This window comes from Lissotriton vulgaris, chromosome 8 (genome assembly GCF_964263255.1).
Source record: "Lissotriton vulgaris chromosome 8, aLisVul1.2, whole genome shotgun sequence".
NCBI classification, from domain to species: Eukaryota; Metazoa; Chordata; class Amphibia; order Caudata; family Salamandridae; genus Lissotriton; species Lissotriton vulgaris.
Window position 1 is genome coordinate 139,360,240 of NC_141696.1, and position 16,561 is coordinate 139,376,800.

Consider the following 16,561-nt stretch of genomic DNA (forward strand, 5'->3'; position numbering starts at 1 on the left):
AAACCCTTTCAGGCATAGAGTGACGCATAAATTATGCAAAAAAGGAGAGAACTCTGGGTAGTTCTCAAGTGTATATATATAATATATATATACACACACACACACAGAGGAATGAATTGTCTGGGTAGGTACACATTTAGTTAGCATTTAATTATGTTTATTGTTAAATACATGTGTACTTTTTTGCATGTATGTGATTACTAGGTGGCTTAGATTTTGCTAAAAAAAGAATTTGAACACATCTAGTAATATTGGGGAGAATAATAAGCAGGTTATAAATTAAATATTCTATGCAATTTGTCATGAAATATTAACCTTTATGACTTTATTGTTGAACTTTTCTGTTTACTTTGATGGGTAAACAAAAAAAACTGTCCTATAAAACGTATAAAATTGTAATGCAGGAATTGTATTGTAGTCTAATAGGTGTATACTTTCAAGGGTTTTGCCTGGTATTTTGGACCATAGCCATAATCCGCTTTACCCAGGTGGCAGAGTCCTGAATGGGATCTTGTTCAAGAGTACAAAGTAGACCTCTCAAGTGTAGGCTGACACTTTGCCCTGCTGCAGGAATGATGGGTGCCAGCATTTTGAGGGCCTGAACACCCTGCATGGATCCTTTTATGTTCTTGAAAGCCTTGTAAATTAATAAAAATGATTGATCAAAATCCAACCCAAACTTAACATAAGAGTTCATTTGTTTGAGGAACTCTGCATTATACAGGACTTGCCGATGTTTGGTCAGGTGGTGTTGTGAGTTAAGTCTTAAAGAAGGTACTGCTGACCTGAAAGAACTGGTAAACGTAAGAGGGGCCCTGAAATCTCAATGTGGAGGAAGAGAGCAGGGAAAAACACAGGATAAAGAACAGAGTTCTCCTCCATATAATTATACTTTTAGTGGGTAACTACTCCATACAAAATAAATAGTTGTCCCGCAGATTATGAAACATTACCACATGATATAATCTCACATTTTATTAGCATGAAAGAATTAAATAGGGTAAACACTTAAAAGCACATTAAAAATTGTTTGCTTTTTTCATATGGCAATATAGACAATACATAAACAGAGACCCATGGTGGAAACACAAAGCAACATACACAATTTAACATTTTAGACATTAACTTAAAAAACATTTTTAACAATCATAAACATCTAACAAAGAGACACTATGTGATAATGTAGAAACCTACACGGTCTCATAAGACAAAAAATAGAATCAACCCAGTTTGAGCTTGAACGGAGACATGTGTCTAGGTATATTGACATACATGAAAGCAACGCTATCAGTATTAAGCACATGTCTCCGTTCAAGCTCAAACTGGGTTGATACTATGTTTTGTCTTATCAGACCGTGTAGGTTTCTTATCTACTTTGTTGTTCCCGCAGATTAACGGCTTGTGAGCCTGTGATACCACATATCCAGTGGTTACTCCAAATGTATGCAGATGGCCCTTGAAATACCTGCTACAATTTTTCACGCCCTGAAGAAGGAACTGTATATATGTTTGTCTTTATGTTCCGAAACGCGTGTAGGCGTTTTTATAGTATAGTCTTCGTTTTTGTATTGTTGTTCATTACATTATCACATAGTACGTCTTTGTTATATGTTTATGATTGTTAAAAATGTTTTTCAAGTTAATGTGTAAAATTTAATATTGTGTATGTTGTCTTGTGTTTCCACCATGGATCTCTGTTTATGTATTGTCTATATTGTCTCACACCAACAGTGTTTTTTGCATCAATTTTTCACTACTTGCATGACTTTCACAAAGAACATAGTAGAGCTTTTGTCTCTTTCAGTCGCCTCATTGATCAAAAAGAAGGCCAGTTAAAATTTAAATGATTTAAAAGCTGCAAAGTGGATGATACGGCTACCAACACCGTTGACCATACACTTGTAGATCCTGGCAACCTTTCGCCCATTACTGCTCGTGATAAGTAGTAAACGTGATGGATCAACAGACTATGACACTATGCCTGTTCAGCCAGTGAGTCATTAATGTACATCAATATGGCTCTGCCATTTATATGTGTCACAATGTCTAGAAAAAAAGCAATACCATTGTTTTTATATTGGGCACTCCAAAACATTGAGTGAATAATGCGCTCAAACTCCTTGACGTATAAACAAACCGTTGAAATTATATTTAGTGCACTCCAAAATACTGAAATACCTTGAAATATCCACACTCCGTTGAAAATTCTGTCCAGGTTGCAAAAATGATGAACACAATGTCCGTTCTTCAACTGCATCACCTACGGATGAAACTCACACATGGGTAACTTTAAACTCTACCGCACAACTCAGGCAGCGCAGCAACACACATGCGCGAACCTTAACAAAACCCTCCCGTTAGGTTATCCCAAACGGGACACGCAAACGCTGGTCATCTGTTACTATGATGCGGCACTCTGGCAAATCCAACTCGCAACACCTGATCCTTTTCTCTGCAGGCTTTTTCCTTACGGGGTCACGTTTTCCGCTAACAAAGAAAGCCACAACTGATCAAAATCGCACACAACGTCCATGCAATTACACGGTCACGGATCTTGAGCCTCCTAATCAAGCATCGCATGCCGCCAATTAATCTAATTTTCCCTCGTTTACCAAACATGCGGCACTTATAAAAATAGCACGTCCCCACTCACTTTGCCACCAGCGGGGTAGAGGAGAGGACGTTTCTAGGCTATTCTCGAGCGACGCACCTTGAGGCAGTAAGGGTGTGGTTGTGATGTATGCTTGAGACACTAGGGTTTCACATCTTAGAACCATGTTTCACATGAATGATGAAAAAAAGCTTGTGAGTAACTATGTTGCTTCACAAACATCTATTTTTGTTCCTCCTTGACTTCAGGGGTCCCTCAGCCCCCCTTCTCATGGGGCATTCTAGCCCCTGACTTGTGGTAAGATTGTGAGCTGGTCTCACAGTACTTGTATATTTGTAATGTGTATGTGTGCCATGTTTGCTGTGACACTTTTTTCACATCCACATGCGTAATTTTGTTACTATACATGATGCTTTTTTTCTGATTCCATACACACACTTGAGCAAACCCTCTTTGACACTTTGTTAACCTTCATTTTACAAGTTTCGAAGAAATCCCAATCTTTAGGTAGAGATTGACAAAGGTCATCCTACATGGTGGTTACATCTAAATCTGAGGAGATTAGATAGGAGCCCTAATATTTCGTCCTGATGAATGGCACGGACCCTTTGGGCCTACACAGCAGAATCATGTTGACGACCCAGATGGGGATGGAATACTAACTCCACATTTCTCTACGCTTGATTTCTAATATCAAGCAAACACCAAACAAATAAATTGTATTTGGCGTTTGCATTGATTTTTAACCTCTCACTTTATCACGGGCCCACACTTAGTTCTTAGAAGTGCCTCCCTGTCTCCAAGGTAAGCCACGCCCTCTACGAAACGCAGTTTCTAGAGAGCGAGGACAGCCAATGATGAAGTATGACACCGGGTGGTGTGTGAGGACATTTTTTAGATGCCCTGCACCTCACTTAATCAAGTGTAGTATGCTTATTTTCACATATAGAAACAGATTTATTCAGGGTAGCTTCTTTTGTGTGTGCATATTGAACTTGGAGGCCAACTCACCCTGAACACCCCGTAGCCTCTAGTTTCATCCCCCCCCACCCCCCACCCCCTCAGCAAACTCTAGGGTTATGTGTGTGTTGATGTTAAAAGTAGAGCGCACAGGCTGATATTTCTCTTCCATCTTTTCCCTGCTCCAAAAATATATCAGAGGTCGCATCTGGGAGACAGTTTTTATAGGTAATGTAATTATGAGTTAATGAAGGTTTTGGTTCTGATTATGATCACGGTTTGCAAAGTTGCTAGAAAGGGCTTAGCTTGTAATAACATTGTTGGAGCCAGTTCTTTCATAATACAAACCCACACTGCTAAAAAGGGGAATAACCCATAGCATCATTGTTGCCGTCCATTTTTTTAGACGCTTTAGTTACCAGGAAGTGTGTAGTATTTCAGGGTACTTTCGGTGTTACCACTATATCTTCGATTAATTACCCAACATGTTTGTATTTGTGCAGACAGGGAAAATGGCTAATAACCAGTTACACCCATTTTTGCCACTTTTTACAATATCCACCCGCATCACATTTAGGAGCGTTAGTTGTTAACAATGCTGACCGGCTACTAAAGAAAGCAATTGGGGATCTTCACCCGATGATGGAGGAATATATATCTATTAACATTTTTTTTTTGTTATTTCACAGATACGTCCTTCATAAGCGTAATAAAGCTCATTTTCCACACAAAAAACTGTGTTTCTGCTGTTTTGGATAGCTGGCCTTCGCTCATCGTAATGCTTCCCTTATGGCATATATATATATATATATATATATATATATATATATATATATATATATATATATATATATCTTTTTTTAACTAGTTTTATTGTATAAATATTCTATATGTATGACCTAGAAGCACTATTTTATCAGCCTAATTGCATTCAAGATGAGGAAGTTTTAGGTGCTGTGTCGGTGATTTTGTTGAGCATTGTTCCTGTAATTGATGCCCTGGTATGAAAATCGCTATTCTCTCTACCTAAAGAATTGAATTGCCTCTGGAAAGCAGACTCTGAATGTTCTGAGTTCTAGATGTATGTTCTTCTTTAAATAACTGTGCATAGGTTCTTATCGGATTATGATACAATTTTATGATATAATATCTGTGCTGCCCAAATGATCATAAGCAGCTAGGTCATTTTTGACACTCAGTTTGGCTTGCAATGAGATCTGGTGTTTTGGCGGGATTCTTACGCTTCAGACTGGCAAATTTGTTTTCTGTTGAGGGGGATTTTAGTTTTTTACATGTCCTGCTTGACCGCATTATAACGATTCAGAATTATGCCTGCAAATAAACTTGTCCACTAGACAGACAAATGTGAATTTTTTTAAATATCTGTCAGTCAGGCTGGAAGAGACTAGGCTCCTCAGGTAGGAAACACAAACCGTCAGCATAAGACGTAAGATTTCTTTTTAAATAGTGATGTCCATTAAAGTAAAATTGTTGCTTTTGTATCAAATTACAAACCAGCTCTGAGAAACAAAACTTTAATTTCAGCTTAATATCATTGACTGCTCTTGATTTTCTCTATAGTGGTGGCGTTTCGGCAAAGGTTCGTGTTTCCAGTTCATTTCAGCGGTATGATGATCGAACATTGGTGGACAGCTAGTCTTCCTTTTAAAGTGTTTTTAAGGAAGAGTACACAGAAGAAGGTTTGTACAGACTTCGTTCATCAGTCTCAGTGCAACTATTTTTTTAGGGGATGGGAGCTTACATGTATTTGGAAAAGTTAACATGAAGGGCCTCTTCAAACATTATCATGTTAAATTGAAGATGAATAACATGACACATCCCATTCATTTATCACTCTGGTGTGCGCTCACTGTTCATTTAAAATGTGCTGTTTACATTGTTCAGTAAATGTTTGTGATAGTACGGCACGCACATCAATAGAGTATCATTCGAAGTAAGTGATTTGATTACTTGCTCGTTGTTAGACCTGTCTGGCTTTTTGGCGAAGTCCCTCCTAATTTTTATTTATTTTGTCCCCTTTTTGCCCCTCATACCCTTGTTAATTTTTGTGTCTACTGACTTTTTGTAGGTGTTGGCCAGGGGGATAGGTGTTCTTTCTCCCCCTCATAGACTTTTACCTCAGGCCCAGAGGCCTGTTCTGACAGGAAAGTTGGCACCACCTAAAATGGTGGCCGCCAACTGCCCCAACTGTCACATCCAGAACTTGGCCATAGCCTAACATAGGGCATTCCAGAACCTTCTGGTCCATTCTGGACCACTGAAGGGCAGCCTATATAAGGCGGAATGCAGGGAAGCCATTTTGTGCTGACCAGAGAGAGGAGGAGTGAGGCAGTGGTGAGAGGAGGAGGACGCACTGGGAGCAGTTAGTTTGTCCTTGTGACAGACAGCCACTACAGGAGGACGTTCCCCCTTCAACCCCTGACCAATCCCTCCCAATCACCTTCTTCTACTGAGGAGTAAAGTCCTCTGCCCAGCATAGGACTTCAAAGTGACTGTTCCAGTTAAGGACCCCAGTGAGGTTATTGCAGCCAGGGCTCCAAACGAAGTGAGGTTAATCCTAGTGCCCTTCCCCTCATCCAGTTCATCCAGTGGTCACAGCCCGACTGTTGGCAGCCCCCATTCCCCTAGCGCCACATCGCCATCGTGTCCCTCTTCCTACCTGTGGTGGAGGAGACAGTGAAGTGACCAGCTGTATTGCCCTATCCGGCGCGAGACAAGCGGCGCCGTGCGGAGCATTGTGCTGATCAGGAGGTGAGGAGCCGGCTTGTGGTGGTTGCCCCGGAGTTGAGGAGAGTGTGGGGAGGCGCTGTTGCGAGTGCGCGATCTCCAAGAAGGAGACGCTGCTCCCTCGCGCATGCCCCAGCGTGGTAGTGTCCCTGTCAGGAGGGGCCTATGATCGAGCAGGCCCGGGTGGACGCCTCCTTCCTGGGAGCATAGGCGGAGATTAGCAGCATCAGGGCGAGCGCTACTGCGCAGGTCAGAGAAGGAAGCGGCCCCGCCGAGCATCGGAAGGAGCGCCGTCCGCCTCAGGGAACCCAGAGAGAGTCCCGCCTTCTCCCTCGGCTCGCGCGCCACGCAGAGGAGCTGGCCGAGCCGAGAGGGGGAATCTGAAAGGCCTGAAAGCGGCCTGGGGGCAGTTGAAATTGGCATAACCTTCCCCTCGAGTGCCACGCAGAGGAGCTGGCTCGAGTGGGGAGAGTGAGCATTACGGAGCGTTTTGAGGCGTGAGGGCCTCCCCAGCCTCAGTTCCTCGACCCCCTTCATTGCTGTTCCTCTATCAGCCTGGCGCAGGACGACCCCAATTCTGTGAATCCAAAGTAAGGAGAGTGGGGGTGTGGGAAAACGGATGCCAGGGAGCCCTTTTTCAGGCAGAGAGATTTACTAATATCAGAGGTGATTCCCAACACCCTCACAGTTAATGACCAGGGTTCTTGGTTGACAGAAATCTGAGGAACTTTATATTAAGGTGTTGGAGGAGTGAATCCAGCTATTCTTCTTGGTGACAACCTTGGAACTGACTACTGGGAGGAGGTCTTCTCTGTATACAAACTGGCCAGGGTGATCTAGGTTAATTGAGATCATAAACCTGTTCCCCTTTAATCAATTGCTCAGTAGTTGAGCCTCTTAGTTCAACTGTAATGTACTGAATTGTGATTCCTTTTGAAACTGATAGGCATTGAACAGTGATTCCAATTGAAGCTGAATTGTTGCACTTTATCAATTGTTTGACAGAAGAAAGGAGTTACTTACTAAAGGTGTCTGTGTAATAAGATTAAGAGTGCTGAAGAGGATAATTTAGTAATTTACTTAATAGTCTTAGAAATGTGGTTGCCGATACTAAGATAACCTATAATGACTTGCACTGTATAATTTGAAACTGAAGAGTATATTATTTTTATAAAGCAGCACGTATTTTCATATAATTTTGGTGTAGTGTTTTCTTTTTGAGTGCTATTGCGTGGAATTACTTTTGGGTGGTCTGCAACCTTTACACTGTGCCTCTGTTGTGCTAGTCTTGCCCTAGGCCAGGCTACCTAATTCCAACATATTGGTGCCTTGCGGTGGGATTGCGGACTTGGTTGCAGCTACTTACTAGTAATATGACGTAATACACCCAACCTACATCAGGAGTTTTCTCCTTGCGGCCTTCCCAATTAGTCTTTTTGTTTTTTCTAAATTTATTCCTGGTGGTGGGTGGAGTTGGCTTAAGGTTGCCCTTGCCCCTTTGAAATTTCTGGTGTGTATCCAGGTTTGCCAGACTCACAATGGAGTTTGCAGTGGAAAACCTGGAAGTCTATTCCGTGCCCCAATTGAGAATGTTCTGCCAACAAATGGGGGTCTTTTTCAAACATGGTGCCAGGAAGGGGGAGCTCCAGACTAGCCTTAGGGCCTGGGTGGAGGCACACCAAGAGACAAAGGAGGAGGATGAAGAGGGTGACCAGGACACGGTGGGGGAGGTAGAAGAGTTATTTCGCCATGAGGGGGAAAACTTACTCACCGGACCAGTGTCCTATTCCAGAAGGGGCAGTAGCATCTCTGGGAAAAGCCTAACGGAAGCCGAGCTCACCGATAGGAGGGAGAAAAGACAGCTAAAGTGGGAGTTGGCTAAGTTGGAGCAGGAGAAAGAGGAGAGGAGGATGGTCCACGAGTTTAGACTGAAGGAACTGGAGCTCCAAAGTCTGCGACGGGGGTCCTCTCCTGTTAGGAATGGTGGCAGCGAACCAAAAGAGTCAGCCAGGGAGACCAAACCCTATATCCCAAAGGACCTGATAGCGAGCTTCAGTCAGGGGGACGATGTAGCTAAGTGGCTGGCCGCTTATGAGGTTTCTCTGAAGGTTCATGGAGTGCAGGAGAAGCACTGGGGGGGTAGTTTGTACAAGTACATGCCTCCTGCTGGTCGGGACACCTTGCTGGCCCTGGATCCAGAGGAACAGACAAACTACCCCACCATGAAGCTGGCGTTATTGAGGAAGTTCGGGCTCACCCCAGAAAGGTACCGACAGAAGTTCAGGGGGAGCCACAAGATGGGTACTCAGAACTGGGTGGACTTCCTTGATTACGCCAGAAAGGCCTTAGAGGGTTGGGTCAAGGGCAGTGAGGTAAAGGATTATGAGGGGCTGTACGATCTGTTTTTGAGAGAACACCTCCTCGAGAAATGTTTTCCCGAGCTGCGCCAACACCTGGTAGACAGCAAGCTGACCAATCCCCGGAAGCTTGCAGAGGAGGCGGACATCTGGACAAGTACCCGGGTGTCCACCAAGGGGACTGGAGGGGAATCTCAAAAAGCCGGACAGGGCGCCCCCCAGAAGAAGGAGGGGGGGGAGAAAAAGAAGGAGTTCTCTAAAGGTCCCCAAAATAACTTCCAAGGGAAGGGAGCAGGTTTCACTCCTAGGGCAAACCCGCCCAGAAACCCTAATCCTGGCCAAAGCCAGCAGCCCAGGGTTCTCCACTGTTTTGAATGCGGTGGCGTTGGACATTATAAGGGAGATGTCAGATGCCCAAAGAGACCACCCCCTCCCACCGGAGGAAAGTCACCGGGAGTAGCTAGTGTAGCGCTCGGGGAGGAGATGCCCTTAGATAAGGGGGGTGAGTGGGCGGGTGTCACCTTAGTGTCCCTGGGAGAGCGGGAGATGGTGCCAAAGATCCAGGTGCCCCCAAATACTACAAAGTATGGGCAATGGGTTACCATCAATGGCCAGAGAGGGGAGGCTCTGAGGGATACAGGAGCCAGCATGACTATGGTGAGAAGTCAGCTGGTGTCCCCAGAGCAGGTTGTTCCTAATGTACTCCACCCCGCCGCGATGGCTGACGGCAGAATGGGCCACTATCCAGTGGCTGAGGTTCCCTTTGAGTGGGAGGGGGTTGCAGGTTCACTTCGAGTTGCCGTAAGCCCTGCCGTGCCAGTCGATTGCCTGTTGGGGAATGACATGGAACACAACACTTGGAGAGAGGTGGAATACCGGACGCATTCTGCGATGCTGGGTACACCTGACTGGGCCTGTGTCAGCACACGGTCTGCGACTGCCCGGAGAGGGAGTTCGCCTGGGTTGGAGCCTGGAACAATGGCCCAACCCGCTGCTAAGAAGGGACAGACCCGGAGACAGAGAAAGCCTGCTCCGGCTTCCACACCCCATGAGACAGATCGGCCACCTGCGGTGGTGGACCAGGAGTCCGTGGAGGGGGAAGTAGACTCTCTGGAGGATTTACCCATCCCTGCGGAGTGGCATGTGGAGGGAGGTCCTACCAGAGAGGAATTCTGTAAGGGGCAGAGGGAGTGCCCCACCCTTGAGGGACTGAGGCGACAGGCTGAAGCCCAAGCAGCAGGTGATGTTACGGGACATTACCATATTTACTGGGAGGATGGACTCCTCTACAGTGAACCCAAGGTACCCTTGCCTGGTTCATCAAGGGCCTTGGTAGTCCCGCAACAGTACCGAGCCTTTCTTTTGGAACTGGCTCATGCCATACCCCTGGCAGGACACTTAGGTCAGGACAAGACCTTTGCACGGCTTGTCCTCCACTTTTACTGGCCTCGAATGAAAGTGGCGTCCGACACATACTGTAGGACATGTGTAACCTGCCAGGCCAGTGGGAAAACAGGGGTGAAGCTAAAGGCTCCCCTGGAACCACTTCCAGTCGTTAGCACACCCTTTGAGAGGGTGGGCATCGACATTGTAGGGCCTTTGGATCCACCAACAGCAGCTGGTCACAGGTTTATCCTGGTACTGGTGGATCATGCCACACGGTACCCAGAGGCAATACCTCTGAGGACAGTCACTGCACCTGCAGTGGCAAGAGCCCTAATGGGAATCTTTACCCGAGTGGGATTTCCCAAGGAAGTTGTGTCCGACAGGGGGACCAACTTCCTGTCAGCTTACATGCGGGCAATGTGGAAGGAGTGTGGAGTGACCTACCGGTTCACCACCCCTTATCACCCCCAGTCGAATGGACTGGTTGAGAGGTTCAATAAGACCTTGAAGGGCATGATCAGAAGTCTGCCCGAGAGCCTGCGGAGGAAATGGGATGTCCTCCTACCCTGTTTACTCTTTTCCTACAGGGAAGTGCCCCAGAAGGGAGTGGGCTTCAGCCCCTTTGAGCTTCTGTATGGGCACCCTGTACGCGGTCCTCTCAGCCTGGTGAAGGATGGTTGGGAGAAATCTCCCAGGAAACCCCCCAGGATGTGGTGAGCTACATGCTGGCCTTCAGGAGCCAAATGGCGAAGTTGTGGAAGCAAGCTTCTGACAACTTGGAGGCCAGCCAGGCAGTCATGAAGGAGTGGTACGACCACAACGCTCACCGGGTGGAACTGGAGCCTGGACAGAAAGTGTGGGTGATGGAGCCTGGAGAGCTTAGCGCCCTCCAGGATCGCTGGACAGGCCCCTTTGAGGTGTTGGAAAAGAAGGGTAAGGCCACATACTTGGTGGACCTTAAGACCCCTCGACAGCCCCTACGGGTGCTGCATGCCAACCGACTCAAGCCCCACCATGAGAGGCCCGAAGTCATGCTGATGATGGTGACTGACGGGGAAGAGGAAGCGGAAAGCGAACCTCTCCCAGATCTCTTTTCGTCCCAAGAGAAGGATGGGTCAGTGGAGGGAGTGATTCTCTCTCCCACTCTCACTCCTGAGCAACGGGAAGACTGCCGCCAGATACTGGAGCAGTACTCTTCGTTGTTCTCCCTTGTCCCGGGAAGGACCCACCTGTGTACCCATGATGTGGACACAGGAGACAGCCCACCAGTGAAGTCCAAGACCTACCGGCTGTCTGACAAGGTGAAGGCTAGCATACATGGAGAAGTTGCCATGATGCTAGAGCTGGGAGTAATTGAACCTTCCAACAGCCCTTGGTCCAGTCCGGTGGTGCTCGTGCCAAAAGCCGCACCCCCAGGCACCACACCTGAACTGAGGTTCTGTGTGGATTACCGAGGACTGAATTCAGTGACAAGGACTGATGCTCATCCGATCCCTAGGGCGGATGAATTGATTGACCGGCTAGGAGCTGCCCAATATCTGAGTACCTTTGACCTCACTTCAGGGTACTGGCAGATCTCCTTGACGGATGGAGCAAGGGAAAGGTCAGCCTTCTCCACGCCTGAGGGACACTACCAGTTCTGTGTGATGCCCTTTGGGCTCAAGAACGCCCCTGCCACATTTCAGCGGCTGGTGAACCAGGTCCTCTCTGGAATGGAGAGTTTCTCTGCTGCTTACTTGGATGACATTGCTGTCTTCAGTAGCAGTTGGGAGGACCATCTGCAGCATTTGCAGGCCGTTCTCCAGGCCCTGAGACAAGCTGGATTGACCATTAAAGCCAGCAAATGCCAGATTGGGCAGGGGTCGGTTGTGTACCTTGGACACTTGGTGGGTAGGGGGACTGTGCAGCCCCTGCAGGCGAAGATTGAGGCAATCATGGCCTGGGAACCCCCCAAGACACAGACTGAGGTCCGAGCTTTCCTGGGCCTCACAGGATACTACCGTCGCTTTGTGAAGGGGTATGGCACTATTGTAGCGCCCCTCACAGAGCTCACCTCCAAGAAACAACCTCGACGGGTAGTTTGGACAAAGGCTTGTCAGCAAGCCTTTGAAAAATTGAAACAGGCAATGTGTGCGGCACCGGTCCTGAGGGGCCCCAGACTTCTCCAAGGAGTTCATTGTCCAAACAGATGCATCAGAACATGGCATTGGGGCAGTGTTATCGCAACTCAATGAAGAGGGCCTGGATCAACCTGTAGTCTTCTTATCCAGGAGACTGCTTCCCCGGGAACAGAAGTGGAGTGCCATTGAGAGGGAAGCTTTTGCGGTGGTGTGGGCTCTGAAGAAGCTGCGGCCATACCTCTTTGGCTCGCACTTCCTGGTTCAGACTGACCACCGACCCCTTCGTTGGCTAATGCAGATGAAGGGGGAAAATCCCAAGTTGTTGAGGTGGTCCATCTCCCTACAGGGAATGGACTTTCGGGTGGAACATCGGCCTGGAGTGGACCACGCCAATGCAGACGGTCTCTCCAGGTATTTCCGCCTTAGTGATGAGGACTCCCAAGGGGTTGGGTAGTTCTCCCCACTTTCAGCTGGGGGGGACGCGTGTTAGACCTGTCTGGCTTTTTGGCGAAGTCCCTCCTAATTTTTATTTATTTTGTCCCCTTTTTGCCCCTCATACCCTTGTTAATTTTTGTGTCTACTGACTTTTTGTAGGTGTTGGCCAGGGGAATAGGTTTTCTTTTTCCCCCTCATAGACTTTTACCTCAGGCCCAGAGGCCTGTTCTGACAGGAAAGTTGGCACCACCTAAAATGGTGGCCGCCAACTGCCCCAACTGTCACATCCAGAACTTGACCATAGCCTAACATAGGGCATTCCAGAACCTTCTGGTCCATTCTGGACCACTGAAGGGCAGCCTATATAAGGCGGAATGCAGGGAAGCCATTTTGTGCTGACCAGAGAGAGGAGGAGTGAGGCAGTGGTGAGAGGAGGAGGACGCACTGGGAGCAGTTAGTTTGTCCTTGTGACAGACAGCCACTACAGGAGGACGTTCCCCCTTCAACCCCTGACCAATCCCTCCCAATCACCTTCTTCTACTGAGGAGTAAAGTCCTCTGCCCAGCATAGGACTTCAAAGTGACTGTTCCAGTTAAGGACCCCAGTGAGGTTATTGCAGCCAGGGTTCCAAACGAAGTGAGGTTAATCCTAGTGCCCTTCCCCTCATCCAGTTCATCCAGTGGTCACAGCCCGACTGTTGGCAGCCCCCATTCCCCTAGCGCCACATCGCCATCGTGTCCCTCTTCCTACCTGTGGTGGAGGAGACAGTGAAGTGACCAGCTGTATTGCCCTATCCGGCGCGAGACAAGCGGCGCCGTGCGGAGCATTGTGCTGATCAGGAGGTGAGGAGCCGGCTTGTGGTGGTTGCCCCGGAGTTGAGGAGAGTGTGGGGAGGCGCTGTCGCGAGTGCGCGATCTCCAAGAAGGAGACGCTGCTCCCTCGCGCATGCCCCAGCGTGGTAGTGTCCCTGTCAGGAGGGGCCTATGATCGAGCAGGCCCTGGTGGACGCCTCCTTCCTGGGAGCGTAGGCGGAGATTAGCAGCATCAGGGCGAGCGCTACTGCGCAGGTCAGAGAAGGAAGCGGCCCCGCCGAGCATCGGAAGGAGCGCCGGCCGCCTCAGGGAACCCAGAGAGAGTCCCGCCTTCTCCCTCGGCTCGCGCGCCACGCAGAGGAGCTGGCCGAGCCGGGAGGGGGAATCTGAAAGGCCTGAAAGCGGCCTGGGGTCAGTTGAAATTGGCATAACCTTCCCCTCGAGTGCCACGCAGAGGAGCTGGCTCGAGTGGGGAGAGTGAGCATTACGGAGCGTTTTGAGGCGTGAGGGCCTCCCCAGCCTCAGTTCCTCGACCCCCTTCATTGCTGTTCCTCTATCAGCCTGGCGCAGGACGACCCCAATTCTGTGAATCCAAAGTAAGGAGAGTGGGGGTGTGGGAAAACGGATGCCAGGGAGCCCTTTTTCAGGCAGAGAGATTTACTAATATCAGAGGTGATTCCCAACACCCTCACAGTTAATGACCAGGGTTCTTGGTTGACAGAAATCTGAGGAACTTTATATTAAGGTGTTGGAGGAGTGAATCCAGCTATTCTTCTTGGTGACAACCTTGGAACTGACTACTGGGAGGAGGTCTTCTCTGTATACAAACTGGCCAGGGTGATCTAGGTTAATTGAGATCATAAACCTGTTCCCCTTTAATCAATTGCTCAGTAGTTGAGCCTCTTAGTTCAACTGTAATGTACTGAATTGTGATTCCTTTTGAAACTGATAGGCATTGAACAGTGATTCCAATTGAAGCTGAATTGTTGCACTTTATCAATTGTTTGACAGAAGAAAGGAGTTACTTACTAAAGGTGTCTGTGTAATAAGATTAAGAGTGCTGAAGAGGATAATTTCGTAATTTACTTAAGTCTTAGAAATGTGGTTGCCGATACTAAGATAACCTATAATGACTTGCACTGTATAATTTGAAACTGAAGAGTATATTATTTTTATAAAGCAGCACGTATTTTCATATAATTTTGGTGTAGTGTTTTCTTTTTGAGTGCTATTGCGTGGAATTACTTTTGGGTGGTCTGCAACCTTTACACTGTGCCTCTGTTGTGCTAGTCTTGCCCTAGGCCAGGCTACCTAATTCCAACACTCGTAATTTTGGTACTCTGATTCAATCTTTGTCATCTTAGTGTTTGTGTAATCTGAGTTGAATGCACTGCTCATGCCCGCCACCCTGATGCCTAACGTAATGGAAGCCTTTCAGTCTGTGTCTTATCTTTTACTGTAGGTCCCTTCACATGGGCCACTTATCACACCACCATACCTGATGTAATCACCAACGCTCTTCTTCAATGAAGCAAATATACTTCATAAGTACTGGAAGTAATATAGAATCTGAGTTATGAACTTATCTGACACATTCATTTCTCATTAGCTTCCTTCTCTAAGAGCTTACACAATTCGAGAATATACTCAAGATAGACTTAAGCTTTGTAACAATGATCAGAGCCATAGCTCAAGCAAAGCAGATACAAAGCTTTTAGTGTGAGCTCAGTATCTCTTCTAACCTCTAATGGTTGACAAATATGGTAGAGGATGTTCAAGTATTTGCTTGAGTGATCACCGTAGCTCCTTGGCTTAGGAGATTGATAAACCCACCGCAGAGCAGTCCTGAATCATCCTGGGCAAAGGTGATTTTGACTGGTCACAAAAGCCACTGAACTGCCCAACTTGAAGCACCCACTCAGAAGTATTGATTCATCATTTGGGTTGAAACATTCAGGTCTTCTGCATGGTATTGAAAGTAATTGATTCGGACTGCCTCAAATCAGATGCACTTGTAACGTAGTTTGGAACAGCTCTAATGCATTCAGCATATGGTGAGGGCTGTCTTTTAATGCAGTTGCAAACTGTTTCAATATTACTGACTCCTCCAAGGAAGTGGTAACAGATGTGCCAGTGGGATGCTGGCCCTGTTTGACTGTTTCACCATGGGATTCATATCAGGTGACCATGGGTGTCCAGAAGCAGTGGTCTAAAGGGCCACTGTCCTCTCCTCGAAATGTGAAACATTTCTTTTGAGCAGCACTAGTTAATTTAAGTAGCAGGTGGTGCTTAAAAATGTATTTTGGAATGCTTACATGGTCTGCTGTACTTGCAGGTCACAATCCCAATGTTTGTAACCAATCGTAGGGGATTGCAAATAGCTACCGGTCTAATTAGTATTTGTTGGTTAGGTCTTTTTACAACTGGACAATTTGGAATGCCACCTAATAGTACGTAGATGACACCATAAAATTGGAGACTGGTTGCAAATAGTTGATGTGCAATTTGCGATCACTATTTGTAAATGTAAATGTAAATGTAGGTATACTTATATAGCGCAACCTGTCACCACAAGGGTATCCTGGCGCTTGCCTAGGGAACCCGTCCTGATATTCCCCTGTGAGAAGCCCCGACAGGGTGTCCACAGGGTGAAAGTCAGGCATCCCGCCGCGAGGGGCCGTTGTGGAGATTAAGCAAGCTATTGCCCAGAGTCGCAGAGTGTGAACCCGAGAGTTGAGGAGGCACCGGGACGAGAATTATCGAGTCCGTGGAATTTTAGCCCAAGATCCGCCGGGGCGGGGAATTGAACCCTGGTCCAGGACCGATCTCAGATTCCGGGTCTGCCGCCTCTAACCCCTGAGCCACACTTCTCCACTATTTGCCATCTGTCTCTTTGTACATCTGGCCCATAATTCAATGGATAATTCTCAAGATACTTAAAACATAGAGAACAAACCACATGTAGTGAGACGTTGAGTCCCAAGGGACAGAAAAGATTTTTTCTCTATTAACCTTGGTTTAAATGTTTTAAAGTAACTTCTAATTATTTAATTAGTAGGTCACAAATCTTACTGGAGTGATAAAGATGAGGAAATTGTTATGCATCCTTTACTATACTTTTGCCTTGTAGAA

At 47.0% G+C, this 16,561-nt stretch overlaps 1 protein-coding gene across 1 annotated transcript in view; it reads left to right on the top strand.

Annotated features, from left to right (window-relative positions):
- The window catches only part of C2CD3 (C2 domain containing 3 centriole elongation regulator), a 607,356-nt gene that overhangs the window by 147,714 nt on the left and 443,081 nt on the right, over positions 1-16,561 (top strand). The window contains exon 12 of the mRNA XM_086933829.1: positions 5,153-5,271. Within this exon, the coding sequence (XP_086789955.1) occupies positions 5,153-5,271 (119 nt within the window). The remainder of the gene's footprint in view (positions 1-5,152; positions 5,272-16,561) is intronic.